Genomic DNA, 23,724 nt, shown 5'->3' with positions numbered 1-23,724 from the left:
TCAGGACATAACTTTGTAAGGACTGTGTTCGTGCAAAATGTTTCTGTGAAAAAACTGTGGCTAGCTCAAATGCTGACTGTTACGTCAATCGAAACTGGACGTTCTAAATAAGCGTACGCTGCAGGGACCACTGTAGAATTATCACACCCGTTTGTTTGTACCTGTCAAAAGTTTAAATGTAACTGGTATACTTTTTTATTTATCACAATGTTCTTTACCCAATTTTGGTCTTTAATGCAGGGCCGACAGACAAGTTCCTTACTTTCTCCTCCTTCCACTTGCCTCTTCCATTATTGCCGTAATGCTGCAATTAGTTGGTTGTAATTGTGTGTAGAGCAGACATTTCCATATTTTTTTGTTAGCTGCATGTGTGACATAGCTCCACCAGTCCTATTTGTGATATCATTTTTTAAAATCAATTAGTACATTTGAGTTTAACCATAATTTTTGTTGTACTATTTGTTCAGTCTTTTCTGATGGATTAAACTGAAATTGCAACCAACTTTCTATGGCTTGTTTTAAAAATAGCGATATTCTGGAGATTATTTCATTTTCAAATAACCGAAAGGCCATTCTTGAAGATGGGGTGAGACATTCTTACTAATCTCCCAGAGAACCAGTTCGGATTTAAGTATAACTTTTGTTTGACTGAAGCCTTGAGTGAGAGTTCTAATGCTTTAATATTTAATCATTTCTGCCCTTCGAATTCATATTCATTATATAAATAGGCCCATTTAATTTTGTCTGGCTTGCCATTCCAAATAAAATTGGAATATTTTTTGCTCATATAATTTAAAAAAACAAGTCGCTAAGCAAATAGGTAAACTGGGATATGACTAAAGAGTTAATCAGGGTGATTTTTCCACAAATAGACAGGTATTTTCCTTTCCACAGTAGCAAGATCTTATCTATTTTTGCCAACTTTTTATTAAAATATATTGTAGTGAGATCCTTTATTTATTTATTGATATGAATACCAAGTATGTCCACTTCACCGTCAGACCATTTTATTGGTAAACTACACGGTAATGTTAAAGTTGTGTTTTTTTGTGTTCCAACACTTATCATAATTTGGTTGTAATCCAGAGAGGTTAAAAAAAGTATCTAGATAATCTATGAGGCTGTGGAGGGATCCAAATTGTGGATTTAAAAGAAACATGAATAATCAACGTACAATGACACCTTTGTTTTTATGCCCTGGATTTCTAGGCCTTTGATATTATTGTTGGATCTGATTTTAATAGCTAACATTTTGATGGCCATAATAAATAGATATGCCGATAGTGGACCTTGTTTTATTCCTCTTGACAGTTTAATACTTTCTGAGTAGACATTATTTACTATTTTACACCTAGGGTTACTATACATAACTTTAACCATTGTATAAGAGATTCTCCTAAATGTAAATATTCCAGGCATTTATAGATAAATTCCAGTTGTACTTTAGCAAAAGCCTTTCAAAGTCAGCTATGAATTTTTCATAGTGTTCTATTGTTTCCAGTACTTATATTATCTCCAATGTATCGTCCATGTAAAAAACCTGTCTTATATGATGAATAATATCCGACAATACTTTTTTATGTTAGCTCTTTAACACAACTTTCATACTGAGCAAGAAATGTTTTATTTTGTATACACCCCCCCCTCCCCCCCCCCCCCCCCCCCCCTCCCCCCCACATACACACACAGTGGGTTGATGGCATGCTGGTCTCCCTGCATGCCAGAAATCCAAATGTCAGCAGATGATACACTTCTGACTAAATACCAACTGGAGAAGGACGTCTAGAATCACACGCACTCGCACACGCATGCGCACACACACACAGACACAGGCATCCACAAACAATGCATAATTGACCACCCCTGTGATACTGTGGGTCTCAAAAGACTCCAAAAGGTCTCTCTCACACAAACGAACAAACACCACCGGCTGAAATGTCAGTAACAGAATCACATTCTTATGATTCCAAAGACCTCCCTGTGATGAGCTGAGTTCAAAGATGTCCACAGGCTAAACACTATTGTTTGCTGTCATCCTCTGTTACACTTATTTACTCAACTCTCCTGTTCTGCCCTGGATGGCGAGGGGGTATTATATCAGTCACAGTATCATTATGGGAGCAGTGAGACACAACACCATGCTAACCAGAGTTTAGTGTAGTGTATCTCTGGTCCGTCACTAAGTAGTTACACCAGGTACACCAACACCTGCCTTTGGTCGTCTGTCAGTGATGCTTAGGGGGGAACTGGTTGTTCAGACAACAGGATATTACAAAGTAGAAATATGGATCCCATAGAGTCATTAATTAGTGGCCGTCTGTGTCAAGGCTAATGAAAAGATGTTTGTGTAGTAACACGCTGCATGTTGCTGTGTAGTGGGACGTGGGGTGTTCTGTGCTCTACTGTCTGATGTATCGCTATGGGCTCTGTCATCACTCAGATCACCTTGGCTGTGGTAGAGGAGAGAGAGAGGCAGAGGGATGGAAGACTTCTTATATATCGCCTGAATTTGGCCCATCTCAATTTACAGTTGTCTTACGAATGTCTTATATATTCTGATTTGAGTACAATGAAAAGGTGTTTTGGGATAGAGCTGCAGGTGATTCATTTTGATCTTAGCAGTGGAATTGGAGAGAGAAAGTGATGACAGAAAATCGGTAGCTCCCTGGGAGGCCCTGGAATAGCCAAGATGAGAGCATAACAGAACACACACACATGCACGTATGCAAGACACATGAAAGAAGAAGATTGGGAAATGGAGGAAACTGTTTGACGGAATCATCACTCTTATTCTCTTGTTTTCCTACACTTCTCCCCCCTCTCTCTCTCTCTCTCTCTCTCTCTCTCTCTCTCTCTCTCTCTCTCTCTCTCTCTCTCTCTCTCTCTCTCTCTCTCTCTCTCTCTCTCTCTCTCTCTCTCTCTCTCTCTCTCTCTCTCTCTCTCTCTCTCTCTCTCTCTCTCTCTCTCTCAATCCTCTCTCCTCCCTCCCTCCCTCCCTAGGTATCGCAGTCTGAAGCACTTTAACTATGATGTGTGTCAGAGTTGCTTCTTCTCTGGACGAACTGCCAAAGGCCACAAGCTCAACTACCCCATGGTGGAGTACTGCACGCCTGTGAGGAACACACACACACACACACACACACACACACACACACACACACACACACACACACACACACACACACAGGTACCTCTGTGCCACCTTATTCTACAAATCACTAGTTCTGAAACTTGTCATGCCACCTACATCAACTTCAGGAGCCCGGAGCGCAGAGTGTGCAAAGCTGTCATCAAGGCAAACGGTGGCTATTTGAAGAATCTCAAATGTTAAATATATTTTGATTTGTTTAACACTTTTTTGGTTACTACATGATTCCATATGTGTTATTACATAGTTTTGATGTCTTCACTTTTATTCTACAGTGTAGAAAATAGTAAAATGAAAGAAAACCCTTTGAATCAGTAGGTTTGTCCAAACTTTTGACTGGTACTGTATATATAGTGCCGTCTGATTTGCTTAATATAAGGAATTATAGCTTTTGCTTTTGATAGTTAAGTATATTTAAAACCAGATACTTTTAGACTTTTACTGAAGTAGTATTTTATTGGGTGACTCACTTTTACTTGAGTCATTTTCTATTAAGGTATCTTTACTTTTACTCAAGTATGACAATTGAGTACTTTTTCTACCACTGTTTGATGCCATCTGTTGAATAGAGATACTCCTTTATTGTATGAAATAAAACGTGTTTCCTCAGAGAATAGCCCCACTCAAAACCAACATTAACACATTTACAGCACCCTCTCTCCCACAGAAACAAACACATTAAATGTTACTGTTATGTCTCCAAAAACAGATAAAGTACATATTAATACTGAAGCACAGCAGATGCCTCGGCACATAACCTGATTTAGGATCTAAAGATTGACATGGGGCGATTCCACTCCAGTGTAGCCCTAAAATATTTTTGGTATCTCATGTTGGAAATACCGACTGGTATCCCACTCTGGCAGGCTTATGTGTGTGTGTGTTTGCGGAAGTTAAATCTCCCTAGTGGTCCTCCGAATGTTCAGCACAGCAGAAGAGTTTCTCTTCAGGTCAGGGCACCATGTCTTTTGCTGGCAAAGGAGAAATCACCACTCTCTGAGAAAATGTGGTTGCTAATTAACTCATTAATGAGGCACACAGCCAGATAAAAAAAAACAACATACATTTAACACACACTTCCTCATCTCCTTCATACAATATTTGTCCTCTCTCTCTCTCTTCCAGACCACTTCAGGTGAGGACATGCGTGATTTCACCAAGGTGCTGAAAAACAAGTTCCGCTCCAAGAAGTACTTTGCCAAGCACCCCCGCTTGGGCTACTTACCGGTCCAGACTGTTCTAGAAGGAGACAATATGGAGATGTAAGTACCTTAAAGGGAGGGGGTCGTTGTGTTGCCCTCCTGTCAAGACTTTCATTTACACTCTCTGTGTGTTTATTTACCTGTCTGTAGAGCGCTATACCCTCTGGCAGACAATTTATCTGTACAGGCTGCTGCTTTGCTGTGGAGTGAGTCTGTCTGGACTTACACTGGTCGCTCGCTCAGACACACATAAATCCTCAGTAATGGTGTTTAACTACATTTACATTTTAGTCATTTAGCAGACGCTCTTATCCAGAGGGACTTGCAGTTTTTTAGTGAGTGCATACATTTTCATACTGTCCCCCCGTGGGAATCGAACCTACAACCCTGGCATTGCAAACGCCATGCTCTACCAACTGAGCTACACGGGACTATTGCAGATTTAGCAGATGCTGGAGTCAGATGGCGGGAGGTGTGGGTTATGTCCCCCTCTCTGTCTCCCCACATCTCTTTATCTCACCCCTTTTTGCTACAGTATATCATCCTCTCTCAGTATCTTTCCATCTCTCTCTCTCTCTCTCTCTCTCTCTCTCTCTCTCTCTCTCTCTCTCTCTCTCTCTCTCTCTCTCTCTCTCTCTCTCTCTCTCTCGCTCTATCTATCTATCTCCTTCACACAGACACACACACACACACACGCACGCACATTCCAGATCTACACAGCCACACTCAGATAAATTACCCCACCATCCTCATTCCACTCCTCTCTCCACTCTGTCTTTCTTTCCCCCCCTCCTCTCTCTATCCCTATGACATATAATCCATTACCAACAGTATTTGGACACCTGCTCATCAAACATCTCATTCCAAAATCATGGTCATTGATATTGATATTGGGCACTGATGTTGGACGATTAGGCCTGGCTCGCAGTCAGCGTTCCAATTCATCCCAAAGGTGTTCGATGGGGTTGAGGTCAGGGATCTGTGCAGGCCAGTCAAGTTCTTCCACACCTTAGGCTTGTGTGCACCACACCTTAGGCATGGCTGCTCGGCCATGGAAACCCATTTCATGAAACTCCCGACGAACAGTTATTGTGCTGACGTACCAATTCACAATAGCAGCACTTACAGTTGACCAATGAGTTTAGGAGTTGTGTGGGTTGGAGTTTGAGAGCGTGCATTTGGGGACTCTTCTTAAAACACATTAAGTCAGACTTTTGTGTGGAGTCAATAACACAACACAGAGATATACACATTCTGACAAACACACACACAAACACACACTTCTGTCAACCCGAGCAGAAAGCAGAGGCGGCAGTAGCGAGCGCAGGCTAATGATATTCCCCCTGAATATATGGCGGTGTTTCTATGTTCCCAGTACCCTCTCTGTCTGTCAAGTAGGGAAAGGTGTCAGAGTGCACATGTGTTGTTTACCCCCTTTATAGAGGAGGAGAGGAGAGGAGAGGGGGACAGAGGATGAGAGGAGAGGGGAGGAAAGAAACAAACATTGTTTAAGTGAAAAAGTGAGTGTCAAGGCAGCTTGTCCTTCAAGACCTGTTGTTGTGCACTGACATGTGTTTAAAATAATCAGGATGTATTTGGATTTAATACCTGTATTGGTATTCAGTGAAAATATAGAATATATGACACAACACAACATCATGCAAACAATACTGATGAGGAAAACCTTCTCCATGTAGGCTAGTTGTTGTAGAAAGAATTTGTAGCCACTCCAGCAACATCTCTGTATAGTATCACAATTGGCACCACAGTATATTCAGCACTCTGCACACACAGCATAATTTGATCAAGGCTTTGCAAATGAAAATGCCCTTCCCTCCCCTTAACTGTTAGAGTCAGTGTGGACTCTGTCTCTGAGTGTGCCTGTCACCCAGCCAAGGTCCATTACGGTTTGCTCTGCTGTTGGCTTTGTACATACCAGTCAGTCCCTTTCCCTAATACACTAATACACACACAGACAAAGTCTCCCTGATGGTGCCAGGGACATGGTTCAATGCAGAGACATGTTGTTTTTAGGTGTGAATTTCAATTAATATTTTTATTTAATGCAATTTGTCTAAGAATATTTTGAATAAAACATTTAACCAGAAAATAGTTATGCCAACAGTTATTTCTTGACAGATAAATGCCCTCAACACACTTTGTAAAGAAAAGTTATTTTGTCAGAACGAGACTACTAAGTGTATTATGACTATTCTACAGCAGGGTTATACATTGAACATATGCACGTTTGTGTTTTTCATGTGATTATTGTGCATTGCTAACTTTTTTCCATAGCTACGGGTTGTTGACAGTGACAATATCATTTCTGTCGATGACTGTGGTTAAATGTGGTTACTCAGTATATCCAGGGAGGTTGGCTGTAGTTGGGCTGTCCTTTGGCCCGCTGCCATCTGAGGGAAAAGTGAACTCTTTAGGCTCAGCATCACTGACTCTCCAGGCACCTTACTCCTGCTGCCTGTTCTGCCTGCGCTCCATACAGCAGCAGCAGCAACATTAGTCAGAGCTAATCGCTCCCAAGGTCTCCCTCTCTCCTTCCTCCCTCGCTCTCTTCATCTTTTTTCATGAGTGCACCCATCCGGAGGTTACAACACCCCAGCCTGTCATGAGAGAAATTGGAGGAAAGCGACAGTGTGTCTGGTTTTGAACAAATCTACTGAAACCCTAGAAAGTGTTCTCCTGTTTTAAAACAAAACGTCCTAATGGCACCAGTTAACAGGGGTGCACAAAGTGGTAGCACACCACAGACAGAAGTCCCAAATAGCGCACTCTCCTTTGCTGAGTGATCATGTACAATAGGAGTCTCATTTTGGCAGAGAAGCAACCACAGCTTTCTTTACCACTGCGAGACACACACATCCATGAATCAGCGTTTTGCGTTTGAATGTGTCCACTTTCATGTTGCGAAAAACCCCACAAGGAATTATCTAACTTTCAGAGCTCACAAGCAATTATCTTAGCATCTCTAACGTCCTCTCCTTCTCAAAAATAACAAGATGCTTCTCTTCCTATCACATCTATATTTAGCAACTGTTATTTTTTGCTAGATTAAATTCCTTTTTTTTCTTGCAATAGAAAGTGTGTTATCTGTGTGCACTGTGCAGTACATGTTTACAAATAGATTTTAATTTTGAAGACTGCAAATAAAATGAAACCGTAATAAGGGAAAGGCACAGATTGGAAATGGCATCTCGGTAATGCTGGCAAATGTCAAGTAAGCCTAATAATAGCTGCAGATTTGTCCTTGCAATCAGTGCTAAAACTTAAAAAGCATTCTTAACTACTACAGTAAGTACAGGCCTGGGACTACATAGCCTTGCTTCTAAGTTAATATTCCACAAAGATTATTTAAATAGGAACTCAGTTACCATATCACTTGGAAATGAACAGTTTAATCATCAGAAACCATTGGACCATAGGCTTAAAACGAAAGGGGAGATTCTATTTGGAGCAGCCTTTGAGAATAGGATGAACTTGCCCCTAAGGTCAGTTTTTATTTTCCTCTATAATAGTAAAGGTTAGGATTTGGGGTGGGCAAGCTGATCCGAGATCTGTGCCTAAGGGCAACATCTACCTGGAGGCAGGAAGAAAAAAGATGGCGGACTGAACACAGCAGGGTAGATCACCTCAAGATAAAAACGTAATATTCAATATCAGTAAGTTAGACTAAATATTAGCACCTCACAAACTGGTGGCTATAACCTTCAATCTGGATAACAACACAAAACAAATCATAAGGCTAGAGAAATGTATCGACAAATATTACAAAAACAAGCAACACCCAAACATGACAGAGAGTAAAAAAGGAGAACCAATCCCCAAAAGAAAACGTGACTCCTCGAAGGACACAGACGATTTGAGCTTTTCACAACCGGGAATGGTAAGGGTGGAAACCGATCTGTTAAAATCCATAAATGACAGTAAACATATAAAGGAGTTGAAGGCAAGCCTCGAGATGAGTGACGAAAAAGCTGTGACATTGGAGAAAGAAATAAACAAGCTAAAAGGGACAGTCAATCAGATTGAAACTGACGTTAATGAACTTAAAAAGGAGAACATCTTTCTGAGAGAAGCCTTACTTGACATACAGACTAGATCCATGAGAGAAAATCTGGTACTTACTGGTATCCAAGAGAAAGAAGGAAAAGTTCCTGAGGGTGGAGTGATTGAGTTCCTCCTAACAGCGCTTCAGATCCCATGCGAAGCTGTCAACAAAATCCAACTAGAACGTGTACACAGTTTCGGACAGAGAGGACAGAGACATGAGCGCCCAATCAAGCCAAATTTGCTTTCTTTAAAGATTGGCAAATTCGCCACTGGCGCCCTGTGCTCTTCACAGATGAAAGCAGGTTCACACTGAGCACGTGACAGACGTGACAGAGTCTGGAGACGCCGTGGAGAACGTTCTGCTGCTTGCAACATCCTCCAGCATGACCGGTTTGGCGGTGGGTCAGTCATGGTGTGGGGTGGCATTTCTTTGGGGGGCCGCACAGCCCTCCATGTGCTCACCAGAGGTAGCCTAACTGCCATTAGGTACCGAGATGAGATCCTCAGACCCCTTGTGAGACCATATGCTGGTGCGGTTGGCCCTGGGTTCCTCCTAATGCAAGACAATGCTAGACCTCATGTGGCTGGAGTGTGTCAGCAGTTCCTGCAAGAGGAAGGCATTGATGCTATGGACTGACCCGCCCGTTCCCCAGACCTGAATCCAATTGAGCACATCTGGGACATCATGTCTCGCTCCATCCACCAACGCCACGTTGCACCACAGACTGTCCATGAGTTGGCGGATGCTTTAGTCCAGGTCTGGGAGGAGATCCCTCAGGAGACCATCCGCCACCTCATCAGGAGCATGCCCAGGCGTTGTAGGGAGATCATACAGGCACGTGGAGGCCACACACACTACTGAGCCTCATTTTGACTTGTTTTAAGGACATTACATCAAAGTTGGATCAGCTTGTAGTGTGGTTTTCCACTTTCATTTTGAGGGTGACTCCAAATCCAGACCTCCATGGGTTGATACATTTGATTTCCATTGATAATTTTTGTGTGATTTTGTTGTCAGCACATTCAACTATGTAAAGAGAAAATTATTTAATAAGATTATTTCATTCATTCAGATCTAGGATGTGTTATTGTAGTGTTCCCTTTATTTTTTTGAGCAGTGTATATAGAAAAGCAATAAAAAATTTAAAGAAATATACTACAACTACACTATACCATTCTAGATAGGGAATGTTGGGAAAAAAATAATTTTAGACTTTCCATTTATAGTATTTCATAAATTGATAAGACGGGATTAGAAGAAAGGATAGTTAGTGAATAATACATCTTCAAATATAAGGAACTGGAACACAAAAGTACTCAATCAACATGGTAGAGATAAAACACAGAGGACATAGAAGGCACAGTATGTGGGTATGTGCGGATGTATTGTGATGGAATGTGGGGTGAGTGTTTTTGTGTTTGGAAAAGTATGGAGTTAAGTGAGTGAAAAAGGATAAGGGTTGCAAATCCCAGAGCCCATGTGTGTTTGTGAGCGGGGTTGTGAGAGAGAGCTTTCAATTTTATGCAGATATGGGATATACACTTAAAAATTAATTATTAATATAGTCTATCTATTTATTGTCCTATCATGATGGAATTGTCCCCAACCCTATACCCTAGACACCACCGGAGCGACCCATACACTAAGGAGAAGTTCTCATCTGTTTTATGGGCCTACTGTAAGTAGCCTATACGCAGCCAAATCAGAAAGATGAATGTGATCAGGGACCTACGAAAGCAGCACCACCCCTTCAAGATTCTGAGCCTGCCTAGCAGGGTTGGTCCTGCAAAGCCAAAGCCCCTTGATGGGAGAGCATAATATACAAGGAAATTCTCAAAGCTGCTAATGAGAACCTTGACGACCTTGTACCTAGCCGGTGGGGATTCCGGTGGGGTGCCCCCACCCAGGTAGTGGCAGTGCTGGCAACACTAGCTGCAGTAACCCATGGGGAGGGGGTCACACTCTGACATTCAGAGTGGGGGCATAATATTGTGGCCCTTGTGGCACAAAATCATCAAATGTCTGACTGCACAGAGATGCTTGGGAATATGGTCACAACGGGGGACCAGCGGGTTTGTGTTTAAGGGGAAGGGGGTGTATCTGATCTCCATCACCTAGGATTTGACAATGGTTAATAAAATATCCATATTTTTTCCAGTTTTTTCTCAATTTTGCATGGCTTCTCATACTGCTGCAACTGTATATGCATTCGTAAATCAAGTCCTTTCTTGAGTTGGGCTCTGGGATGGAACAACTGTTGAGCATCTGAGTTTATGGTTGTTGGTGGGGAAAGGGGTTGAGTGTGTATGAGTGTTTCTGTGTGTGTGTGTGTGTGTGTGTGTGTGTATATTTCTCCCATGGGTAAAGAAATTCAAAAGGGGTCATGATATTAATTAACAGTAATTTTGATTCAAATGTGCAAATTGTCCAAACAGATCCTCAAGGTAGATGGATGATTTTAAATATGTTATTGGACCATAAACAGATATGGCTCATTAACCTATACAGTCCAAATGATGATGATCCACACTTCTTTGACAATATATATAATAATTGATCAACCCTTCAAGCAATAAAATACTCTATTATTATGGTGGGAGATTATAACATGGTTTTAAATACCTCTATGGACCGTAAAGGAAATCACACTACAAACTATCACCCTCATGCACTTAAGGAAATCATGAATGGTGGATATATGGAGGCTTAAATATCCTGACCTAGTGAGATATACATGGCGTAGGCTCATTCAAGCTAGTCGTCTTGATTACTTTCTTATGTCATTCTCTCTGGCACCAAATGTTTAAAAAGTGTTGATAGGGGACAGAATGTTGTCGGACCATCACATAATTGGCATATACATTACTCGTACAGAATTTCCACGTGGGCAAGGATATTGGAAATCTAATCAAAGCCTATTGGATGATAACTTGTTTTTAACTAGGACAGAGTAATTTATAACTGACTTTTTCTGACATACCATAGGTACAGCAGATCCCCTTATTGTGTGGGACACTTTTAAATGTGCTTTAGAGGCCATGCAATTCAGTACTCATCTCTAAAACAAAAGCTAATAACGTCAAAAGAGTCCATATTAACAAAGGAAATGGATGGACTAACAGTACATATACAGTGAGGGAAAAATGTATTTGATCCCCTGCTGATTTTGTAAGTTTGCCCACTGACAAAGAAATGATCAGTCTATACTTTTAATGGTAGGTTTATTTGAACAGTGAGAGACAGAATAACAACAAAAAAATCCAGAAAAACGCATGTCAAAAATGTTATAAATTGATTTGCATTTTAATGAGGGAAATAAGTATTTGACCCCCTCTCAATCAGAAAGATTTCTGGCTCCCAGGTGTATTTTATACACGTAACGAGCTGAGATTAGGAGCACACTCTTAAAGGGAGTGCTCCTAATCTCAGTTTGTTACCTGTATAAAAGACACCTGTCCACAGAAGCAACCAATCAATCAGATTCCAAACTCTCCACCATGGCCAAGACCAACGAGCTCTCCAAGGATGTCAGGGACAAGATTGTAGACCTACACAAGGCTGGAATGGGCTACAAGACCATCGCCAAGCAGCTTGGTGAGAAGGTGACAACAGTTGGTGAAAAGAAAAACAAAAGAACTGTCAATCTCCCTTGGCCTGGGGCTCCATGCAAGATCTCACCTCGTGGAGTTGCAATGATCATGAGAATGGTGAGGAATCAGCCCAGATCTACACAGGAGGATCTTGTCAATGATCTCAAGGCAGCTGGGACCATAGTCACCAAGAAAACAATTGGTAACACACTACGCCGTTAAGGACTGAAATCCTGCAGCGCCCGCAAGGTCCCCCTGCTCAAGAAAGCACATATACAGGCCCGTCTGAAGTTTGCCAATGAACATCTGAATGATTTAGAGGAGAACTGGGTGGAAGTGTTGTGGTCAGATGAGACCAAAATGGAGCTCTTTGGCATCAACTCAACTCGCCGTGTTTGGAGGAGGAGGAATGCTGCCTATGACCCCAAGAACACCATCCCCACCGTCAAACATGGAGGTGGAAACATTATGCATTGGGGGTGTTTTTCTGCTAAGGGGACAGGACAACTTCACCGCATCAAAGGGACGATGGACAGGGCCATGTACCGTCAAATCTTGGGTGAGAACCTCCTTCCCTCAGCCAGGGCATTGAAAATGGGTCATGGATGGGTATTCCAGCATGACAATGACCCAAAACCCACGGCCAAGGCAACAAAGGAGTGGCTCAAGAAGAAGCACATTAAGGTCCTGGAGTGGCCAAGCCAATCTCCAGACCTTAATCCCATAGAAGATCTGTGGAGGGAGCTGAAGGTTCGAGTTGCCCAACGTCAGGCTCGAAACCTTAATGACTTGGAGAAGATCTGCAAAGACGAGTGGGACAAAATCCCTCCTGAGATGTGTGCAAACCTGGTGGCCAACTACAAGAAATGTCTGACCTCTGTGATTGCCAACAAGGGTTTTGCCACCAAGTACTAAATCATGTTTTGCAGAGGGGTCAAATACTTATTTCACTCATTAAAATGCAAATCAATTGGTAACATTTTTGACATGCATTTTTCTGTATTTTTGTTTTGTTATTCTGTCTCTCACTGTTCAAATAAACCTACCATTACAATTATAGACTGATAATTTATTTGTCAGTGGGCAAATGTACAAATCAGCAGGGGATCAAATATTTTTTCCCTCACTGTATAAACACCATGGCACCACGCAGCCGTCATACCGCTCAGGAAGGAGATGCGTTCCGTCTCCTAGAGATGAACGTACTTTGGTGCAAAATGTACAACAGCAAAGGACCTTGTGAAGGTGTATGTAAACTTCCGACTTCAACTGTATGTATGTGTATTTGTATGTATGTATATGTACAGTACCAGTCAAACGTTTGGACACGCCTACTCATTCAAGGTTTATTTTATTTTTTTACTATTTTCTACATTGTAGAATAATAATGAAGACATCAAAACTATGAAATAACACATATGTAATCATGTAGTAACCAAAAAAGTGTTCTGGGATTCATCATTATGCGCACCTGCACGTGATCATCAGGTATCACCTTCCTGATTACCTCCCCTATATATATCACACCCTTTGGTTCCTTCGCCAGGCGTTATTGACTCTGTGTTTGTGTTTCATGTCTGTACGCTACTCGTGTTTGTTGTTTTGTTCCATGTTTCATTTATTATTAAATTCACTCCCTATACTTGCTTCCCGACTCCCAGTGTACACGTTACAACAGCTTTGCACACTCTTGGCATTCTCTCAACCAGCTTCATGAGGTAGTCACCTGGAATGCATTTCAATTAACAGGTGTGCCTTGTTAAAAGTTAATTTGAGGAATTTCTTTCCTTCTTAATGCATTTGAGCCAATACATTGTGTTGTGACAAGGTAGGGTGGGTATACAGAAGTTAGCCCTATTTGGTAAAAGACCAAGTCCATATTATGGCAAGAACAGCTCAAATAAGCAAAGAGAAACGACAGTCCATCATTACTTTAAGACATGAAGGTCAGTCAATGCGGAACATTTCAAGAACTTTTAAAGTTTCTTCAAGTGCTGTCGCAAAAACCATCAAGCACTATGATGAAACTGGCTCTCCTGAGGACCGCCACAGGAACGGAAGACCCAGAGTTACCTCTGCTGCAGAGGATCAATTAATTAGAATAACTACACCTCAGATTGCAGCCCAAATAAATGCTTCACAGAGTTCAAGTAACAGACAAATCTCAACATCAACTGTTCAGACTGCGTGAATCAGGCCTTCATGGTCTAATTGCTGCAAAGAAACCACTACTAAAGGTCACCTATGAGAAGAAGAGACTTGCTTGGGCCAAGAAACACGAGCAATGGACATTAGACCGGTGGAAATGTGTCCTTTGGGCTGATGAGTCCAAAGTTGAGATTTTTGGATCCAAACGCCGTGTCTTTGTGAGACGCAGAGTAGGTGAACGGATGATCTTTGCATGTGTGGTTCCCATCATGAAGCATGGAGGAGTTGGTGTGATGGTGTGGGGGTGCTTTGCTGGTGACACTGTCTGTGATTTATTTAGAATTCAAGGCACACTTAACCAGCATGGTTACCACAGCATTCTGCAGCGATACGCCATCCCATCTGGTTTGCGCTTAGTGGGACTATCATTTGTTTTTCAACAGGACAATGACCCAACACACCTCCAGGCTATTTGACTAAGAAGGAGAGTGATGGAGTGCTGCATAAGATGACCTGGCCTCCGCAAAAGCAGCCAACAAGTGCTCAGCATATGTGGGAACTTCTTCAAGACTGTTGGAAAAGCATTCCAGGTGAAGCTGGTTGAGAGAATGCCAAGAGTCTGCAAAGCTGTCATCAAGGCAAAGGTTGGCTACTTTGAAGAATCTGAAATATAAAATATATTTTGATTTGTTTAGCACTTCTTTGGTTACTACATTATTCCATATGTGCTATTTCATAGTTTTGATGTCTTCACTATTATTCTACAATGTAGAAAAAGTAAAACATTAAGAAAAACCCTTGAATGAGTAGGTGTGTCCAAACTTTTGACTGGTACTGTATGTGTATATGTAACCACATTTACATATATGTGGGTATGTATGTGTATGTGTGTATATATATCAATATATTTACATAAAAAATATATGGGTGATTGGAAATGATGCAGTCTGTCACGACTGTCAGTGAGATGCGGTTGAAGAAGTCAGGCGCAGGACACGGAACTCTCGGAAACGTACTTTAATCCGATACTGAAAAGATGAACACAGAATGACTCCACGCAGGGAGGAAATAACCCGCTCACAAACAACATACGTGAAGGGAAACAATCACACACAAGATCCCGATGAGAGACAGGGGTAATTATAGGGCAACAATCAAACATAATGTGGAACAGGTGTAAACAATACAGACAAAACTAGACAGACACCGATAACATCGAACGGCAGCAGCTAGTACTCCGGGGACGACGTACGCCGAAGCCTGCCCGAGCAAGGAGGAGGAGCAGCCTCGGCAGAATCCGTGACAGTACCCCCCCCCCTTGACGCGCGGCTCCAGCCTTGCGCCGACCCCTGCCTCGGGGACGGCCAGGAGGACGCGGAGCAGGGCGAGTCGGATGACTCCGTTGGAACTCTGTCAACACGGAGGGATCTAGGATGTCCCTCCTAGGGACCCAGCACCGTTCCTCCGGACCGTACCCCTCCCACTCCACGAGATACTGCAGACCCCCCATCCGACGCCTCGAATCCACGATGGAACGGACTGAGTACGCCGGAGCCCCTTCGATGTCTAGTGGGGGCGGAGGGGCCTCTCGTACCTCATTCTCCTGGAGTGGACCAGCTACCACCGGCCTGAGGAGAGACACATGGAACGAGGGGTTAATGCGATAATTAATAGGCAGTTTTAACCTATAACATTCCTCGTTCAATCTCCTCAGGACTTTAAATGGCCCCACAAACCGCTGACCCAGCTTCCGGCAGGGCAGGTTAAGGGGCAGGTTTCTGGTCGAGAGCCAGACCCGATCTCCAGGTGCATAAACCGGACCCTCACTGCGATGGCGATCGGCGCTCGCCTTTTGCCGTCTGATGGCCCGCTGCAGATGGACACTATTCATCCACCACAGGAGCCTCGATCTGGCTCTGATGCCAGGGTGCCAGAACCGGCTGATAGCCCAACACACACTGGAAAGGCGTAAGATTAGTGGAGGAGTGGCGGAGTGAGTTTTGGGCTATCTCTGCCCAGGGAATATATACCCCGACCACTCCTCCTGCCGGTCCTGGCAATAGGACCTCAGAAACCTACCCACATCCTGGTTTACTCTCTCCACCTGCCCATTACTCTCAGGGTGAAAACCCGAGGTAAGGCTGATCGAGACCACCAAACGTTCCATAAACGCCCTCCACACTCTAGAGGTGAACGGGACCTCGATCAGACACTATATCCTCAGGCACCCCGTAGTGCCGGAAAATGTGAGTAAACAGGTCTTCGGCCGTTTGTAGGGCTGTAGGAAGACCTGGCATAGGGATGAGACGGCAGGCCTTAGAAAACCGATCCACAACGACCAAGATCGTGGTATTCCCCTGGGAGGGGGGAAGGTCCATGACAAAATCCACCGACAGGTGAGACCACGGCCGTTGTGGAACGGGTAGAGGTTGTAACTTCCCTCTGGGCAGGTGTCTAGGCGCCTTACACTGGACGCACACCGAGCAGGAAGAAACGTAAACCCTCACGTCCCTGGCTAAGGTGGGCCACCAGTACTTCCCGCTAAGACAGTGCACAGTCCAACCAATACCAGGATGACCAGAGGAGGGTGACGTGTGAGCCCAATAAATCAGTCGGTCACGGACCTCGAGCGGCACGTACCTCCGTCCCTCTGGACACTCTGGGGGAGTAGGGTCGGTACGTAACGCCCGCTAGATTTCTGTGTCGACCTCCCACACCACCGGTGCCACTAGACAAGACTCCGGTAGTATGGGAGTGGGCTTAATGGACCTCTCCTCTGTGTCATATCGTAGGGACAGGGCGTCTGCCTTAACGTTCTGTGACCCTGGGATATAAGTGATCTTAAATACAAACCGGGCAAGAAACATGGCCCACCTAGCCTGACGAGGGTTCAGTCTCTTCGCTGCCCGGATGTACTCCAGGTTACGATGGTCAGTCAGAATGAGAAAAGGGTGGTTAGCCCCCTCAAGCCAATGTCTTCACACCTTCAGGGCGTGGACCACCGCTAGCAGCTCCCTGTCCCCCACGTCATAATTGCGTTCCGCCGGACTGAGCTTCTTGGAATAGAAAGCACAGGGGCGGAGTTTAGGAGGCGTGCCCGAGCGCTGAGACAGTATAGCACCGATCCCCGCCTCGGACGCATCCACCTCAACTTGGAACGCCAAAGAGGGATCCGGATGTGCCAGCACCGGAGCCGAGGTGAACAGGTCCTTCAAATGACTAAACGCCCTGTCCACCTCAGCCGACCACTGCAAACGCACCGGGCCCCCCTTTAGCAGGGAGGTAATGGGAGCTGCTACCTGTCCAAAACCCCGGATAAACCTCCGGTAGTAATTGGCAAAACCCAAAAACCGCTGCACCTCCTTTACCGTAGTGGGAGTCTGCCAATTACGCATGGCTGAAACGCGGTCCATCTCCATCTCCACCCCTGACGCAGACAACCGATGTCCCAGGAAGGAGATGGACTCCTGGAAAAACAGACGTTTCTCTGCCTTCACATACAGATCATGCTCCAACAGTCTACCCAGCACCCGACATGTAGCGGAGTATATCAGAATGTCATCAATATACACCACTACCCCCTGTCCATGCAAATCCCGGAAAATCTCGTCCACAAATGATTGGAAGACTGAAGGAGCATTCATTAGACCGTATGGCATGACGAGGACTCATAGTGACCCGAGGTGGTACTGAATGCTGTCTTCCACTCATCTCCTTCCCGAATGCGCACCAGGTTGTAAGCGCTCCTGAGATCCAATTTTGTGAAGAAGCGCGCCCCGTGTAATGACTCCGTCATACTAGCAATCAGAGGGAGAGGATAGCTGTATTTAATAGTGATCTGATTGAGACCATGGTAATCAATACACGGGCGTAAACCCCCATTCTTCTTCTTCACAAAAAAGAAACTCGAGGACGCAGGGGAAGTGGACGGCCGTATGTATCCCTGTCTCAAGGATTCGGTGACATATGTCTCCATAGCATCCGTCTCCTCCTGAGACAGAGGATACACATGGCTACGAGGGAGCGCAGCGCCAACCTGGAGGTCTATCGCACAATCCCCCTGTTTATGAGGTGGTAATTGAGTCGCCTTCTTCTTACAGAAGGCGCGTGCCCAATCGGCATACTCAGGAGGAATGTGCATTGTGGGCATTTGGTTCGGACTTTCCACCGTCGTTGCCCCTACTGAAACACCTACACACCGCCCCACACACTGATCAGACCATCCCTTGAGAGCCCTCTGTTGCCATGAAATGTTGGGGTCATGAGATGTTAACCAGGGAAGCCCCAACACCACAGGAAATGCAGGAGAGTCAATTAAATTCAACTGTATAGTCTCCTCATGACCATTCTGCGTTTTCATCTTCAGTGGCGCTGTGACCTCTCTAATCAATCCCGACCCCAAAGGCCGGCTGTCTAGGGCATGGATAGGGAAGGGCACATCGACTGGTAATATAGGGATTCCTAACTTATATGAGAAATGGCAATCGATAAAATTCCCAGCTGCGCCTGAATCGACTAGCGCCTTATGCTGGGAGTAAGAAGAAACCTCTGGAAACACAACTTGAATACACATATGAACAACAGAGAGCTCTGGGTGAGTTGGGGCCTTACTCACCTGGAATGACTCATCAGTGCGTTGCCTGCTGCCTCGAATCCGAGGAGACCCTCCCCAGCACCGAACCGCCGTGTGTCCTCGGCGGCCACAGTTGGTGCAGGGGACAGCCTCTCTCCTGGCCTCCCTACTACCAGCACCCCCGAGCTCCATAGGGCTCGGCTCGGAAGTGCTGGGGGATGGAATGGACGGCCCCAGCTCCGGACGTCTGCGGGTAGCCAACAGGGTATCCAGGCGAATCGACATGTCCACCAGCTGATCGAAGCTTAGGTTGGTGTCCCTGCAGGCCAACTCTCGACGAACGTCCTCGCTTAAGCTACACCTGTAGTGGTCGATGAGGGCCCTCTCATTCCATCCCGAATTGGCAGCCAGAGTCCGGAAGTCCAGTGCGAATTCCTGCACGCTCCTCCTCCCCTGTCTGAGGTGGAACAGACGCTCACCCGCCGCCTTCCCCTCCGGGGGATGATCGAACACCGCCCTGAAGCGGCGAGTGAACTCTGCATAGTTCACAGTATCGGCGTCTATTCCTCCCCACTCGGCGTTGGCCCACTCCAGTACCTTGCCGGACAGACAGGAGATGAGGGCGGACACGCTCTCGTATCCCGAGGGTGCCGGGTGAATGGTTGCCAGGTAAAGTTCCACCTGGAGCAGGAAACCCTGACACCCGGCTGCGGTGCCATCATAAGCCCTCGGGAGCGAGAGCCGAATCCCACTGGACTCCTGATGTGAGACGATAGGAGTGGCCGATGGTGGTGGTATCGTTGGAGGAGGTGTGGGCAAACCTCCTCTCTCCCATCGTCCCAAGGTGTTCATCACCCTTTCCATGGCGGCACCAAGATCTTGAAGCATAGCTGCCTGTTGTAGGACGCGCTCCTTGAGTGATCCGGTCGGTGCCGTCGCTCCTGCTGACTCCATGTTGTGGTGTATGATTCTGTCACGACTGTCAGTGAGATGCGGTTGAAGAGGTCAGGTGCAGGACACGGAACTCTCGGAAACGTACTTTAATCCGATACTGAAAAGATGAACACAGAATGACTCCACGCAGGGAGGAAATAACCCGCTCACAAACGACATACGTGAAGGGAAACAATCACAAACAAGATCCCAATTAGAGACAGGGGTAATTATAGGGCAACAATCAAACATAATGTGGAACAGGTGTAAACAATACAGACAAAACTAGACAGACACCGATAACATCGAACGGCAGCAGCTAGTACTCCGGGGACGACGAACGCCGAAGCCTGCCTGAGCAAGGAGGAGGAGCAGCCTCGGCAGAATCCGTGACACAGACAATTACATTGATGGAAGCTACAATCTCTCCGCAATATTAATGCTGATCTACCCCATAATAAAAAATTATAAAAAACATCTACCTGGTGTGCTGTGTGCTCCTGTTGTCGCCCTCTTCTGGCCCCCTCCAAGCATAGCCCATCTTATGATGTTGGTTTGAACCCTACCACCTGTACTCTCCTCCTATTGGTTCTTGACGTTGTTGCTGTTATATAGCCCTAATGATTGATGTTCTGTGGTTCCTCTCCTCCCTTCCCTTCCCTCCCTCCTTCCCTCCGTTTCTCTTACAGTCCCGTCACTCTCATCAGCATGTGTCCGGAGCAGTACGAGTGAGTATCTGCACGTGCCCACTCACCTCCCCCCTCGAGATCAGAATGCCCTCCTCCACGTCCCTGCATCTAAAACTCACCACCCCAACCACCCCCACTCAGCCGTCATACCACATGTTACCTCTCTGCCCGATCTACCAACCAAGCTCTTCCTCCTTCTCTTCCTCACAGCATCCTCTTCCTCCTGACATCCTTTCATCCCACTAGCGGTGCAGTAACTCCTGACCGGCTACCTAGACCTGATTTGTTTGTTTGTTTGTTTATTATATTATCATTGATTACTAGTGTTATTGTGTCTCATTTTATACCCATCTCCACCCTTCCATTCCCTCTCTCCAGGCCTTCCCAGTCATCCCAGCTCGCTCATGATGACAGTCATTCCAGGATAGAGCAGTACGCTAGCAGGTACTGTACGCTTCACATTCACTTGGTCGTGTAGAAGTTGAGAATACATACAGTGCATTCAGAAAGTATTCAGACCCCTTCACTGTTTCCATATTTTAAGGACTTTGTTGTCCTTAAGCCATTTTGCCACAACTTTGGAAGTATGCTTGGGGTCATTGTCCATTTGGAAGACCCATTTGCGACAAAGCTTTAACTTCCTGACTGATGTCTTGAGATGTTGTTTCAATATATCCACATCATTTCCCTTCCTCATGATGCCATCTATTTTGTGAATTGCACCAGTCCCTCCTGCAGCAAAGCACCCCCACAGCATGATGCTGCCACCCCCATGCTTCACGGTTGGGATGGTGTTCTTCGGCTTGCAAGCAACCCCCTTTTTCCTCCAAACATAACAATGGTCATTATGGCCAAACATATATATTTTTGTTTCATCAGACCAGAGGACATTTCTCCAAAAAGTATGATCTTTGTCCCCATGTGCAGTTGCAAACCGTAGCCTGGCATTTTTATGGTGGTTTTGGAGCAGTGGCTTCTTCCTTGATGAGCGGCCTTTCAGGTTATGTCGATATAGGACTCAATTTACTGTGGATATAGATACTTTTGTACCTGTTTCCACCAGCATCTTCACAAGGTCCTTTGCTGGTGTTCTGGGATGGATTTGCACTTTTCGCACCAAAGTATGTTCCTCTCTAGGAGACAGAACGTGTCTCCTTCCTGAGCGGTATGATGGCTGCGTGGTCCCATGGTGTCTATACCTGCATACTATTGTTTGTACAGATGAACGTGGTACCTTCAGGCATTTGGAAATTGCTCCCAAGGATGAACCAGACTTGTGGAAGTCTACAAAAAAAATTCTGAGGTCTTGGCTGATTTCTTTTTATTTTCCAATGATGTCAAGCAAAGAGGCACTGGGTGTGAAGGTAGGCCTTGAAATACATCCACAGGTACACCTCCAATTAACTCAAATGATGTCAATTAGCCTATCAGAAGCTTCTAAAGCCATGACATCATTTTCTGGAATTTTCCAAGCTGTTTAAAGGCACAGTCAACTTAGTGTATGTAAGCGTCTGACCCACTGGAATTGTGATACAGTGAATTATAAGTGAAATAATCTGTCTGTAAACAATTGTTGGAATAATTACTTGTGTCATACAGAAAATAGATGTCCTAACCGACTTGCCAAATCTATAGTTTGTTAACAAGAAATGTGTGGAGTGGTTGAAAAACGAATTTTAATGACTCCAACCTAAGTGTATGTAAACTTCCGACTTCAACTGTATGTTAATGTAATATTTCTGTTTTTGTTTTTTGAATAAGGCTGTAATGTAACAAAATGTGGAAAAAGTGAAGGGGTCTGAATACTTTCTGAATGCAATGTATTACTGTCTATGCCGTCTACACTGTTGTCCATTAACATAGAGACAGTAGGGCTAGCCTCCCCTGCAAATATTACTGTGCCCCCTCAGTTCCAGCCATTCCATATGCTATACTGACAGGATTTGACCACCTGGTCTGACACATCCTTCCCTTTCATGAACCATTAACCCACAGATCAATGGCTACAGCCCCTCACTGTTACCAGTTAACAAGCTGCCTTGACACACATACACATACACATGTACACATATACACATATACACAGACTCCGTATTAACATACTAGCCCTATCCCAATGTCAGCCTTGTGCCAGTGTAGGGATCATAATCTCCCTTGGAGCTATGAAGCTCCCCTCTCGCCCTCTCTTTATTACACAGCTCAATAAATAGAGCTGTTGATCTGCTGGCCCAATCTAATTACCTTCTGTGTGTGTGTGTGTGTGTGTGTGGGCAACAAGGCCAGGGCCAGTAATCCACTGTGTTCCCCTCCCAACTGCATGGATCTATCACAACACCCACAATCCACCCGTGCCCAACAGGATTGGACCAGTGTGGTTCTGAACCTCTCGTCCCAGTCACTGTACCATAATCTATCTCATGTCATAATTGGGTCCCATATTGTAATGGCTGATCCCCTGGCTGTTGGACTGAACTCTGTCTGAATGTCTGATGTCTGCTGTCCACTCGTTATGTTATGTCACATTTCATCCGCTCAGATAGAAAGTTGCACTAGCCAGCAGTGTTTGGTACATTGACCTCCATGTTAACGTTGATTAACTCATCCAGCTAATGTCTGTATCTGTATGTGTTTCTCAGACTGGCTCAGATGGAATGCTCCAATGGTTCTCTGCCCACTGATAGCAGCTCAGCTACAGGAAGCATGTAAGTAAACATTAGTTGCCACAAGTATCCATTAGTAACCATTAGGTTTCCCAACTGTCCACCGACCTGTCAACCTTGAGGTTAGACTAATGGACTTCATATCTCTGTCATGACTACCTGTGTTATGTTTGACTCAATGGACTGTGGAGTTACACTACAGTATGTCTCTCACCCTGCCATAAAATATTGAAGTCTCTCTGTTAATTCATGTGTTAGAGCTTTGAGGGCATGTATAAAAAATATAATGATTATTATTGTCATTATTTGGTCTGTGATAATTGAAGAAGCAGAGAACAATATATACAGTGGGGAAAAAAAGTATTTAGTCAGCCACCAATTGTGCAAGTTCTCCCACTTAAAAAGATGAGAGAGGCCTGTGATTTTCATCATAGGTACACGTCAACTATGACAGACAAAATGAGAAAAAAAAATCCAGAAAATCACATTGTAGGATTTTTAATGAATTTATTTGCAAATTATGGTGGAAAATAAGTATTTGGTCAATAACAAAAGTTTCTCAATACTTTGTTATATACCCTTTGTTGGCAATGACACAGGTCAAACGTTTTCTGTAAGTCTTCACAAGGTTTTCACACACTGTTGCTGGTATTTTGGCCCATTCCTCCATGCAGATCTCCTCTAGAGCAGTGATGTTTTGGGGCTGTCGCTGGGC

The 23,724-nt window shown here is 44.6% G+C and overlaps 1 protein-coding gene across 1 annotated transcript in view; it reads left to right on the top strand.

Moving 5' to 3' along the window:
- The window catches only part of LOC311108421 (utrophin-like), a gene marked incomplete at both ends in the record, with an annotated part of 261,765 nt that overhangs the window by 198,586 nt on the left and 39,455 nt on the right, over positions 1-23,724 (top strand). Inside the window, 5 exon segments of the mRNA XM_084151044.1 lie at positions 3,001-3,112; positions 4,274-4,410; positions 20,350-20,388; positions 20,728-20,793; positions 22,986-23,051. Of these exon segments, the coding sequence (XP_084007170.1) occupies positions 3,001-3,112; positions 4,274-4,410; positions 20,350-20,388; positions 20,728-20,793; positions 22,986-23,051 (420 nt within the window).

This window comes from Coregonus lavaretus (assembly GCF_964263955.1).
Source record: "Coregonus lavaretus genome assembly, chromosome: 33".
Classification (NCBI taxonomy): Eukaryota; Metazoa; Chordata; class Actinopteri; order Salmoniformes; family Salmonidae; genus Coregonus; species Coregonus lavaretus.
The sequence above is the reverse complement of the archived record's forward strand: the minus strand, read 5'-3'. Positions and strand labels throughout refer to the sequence as shown.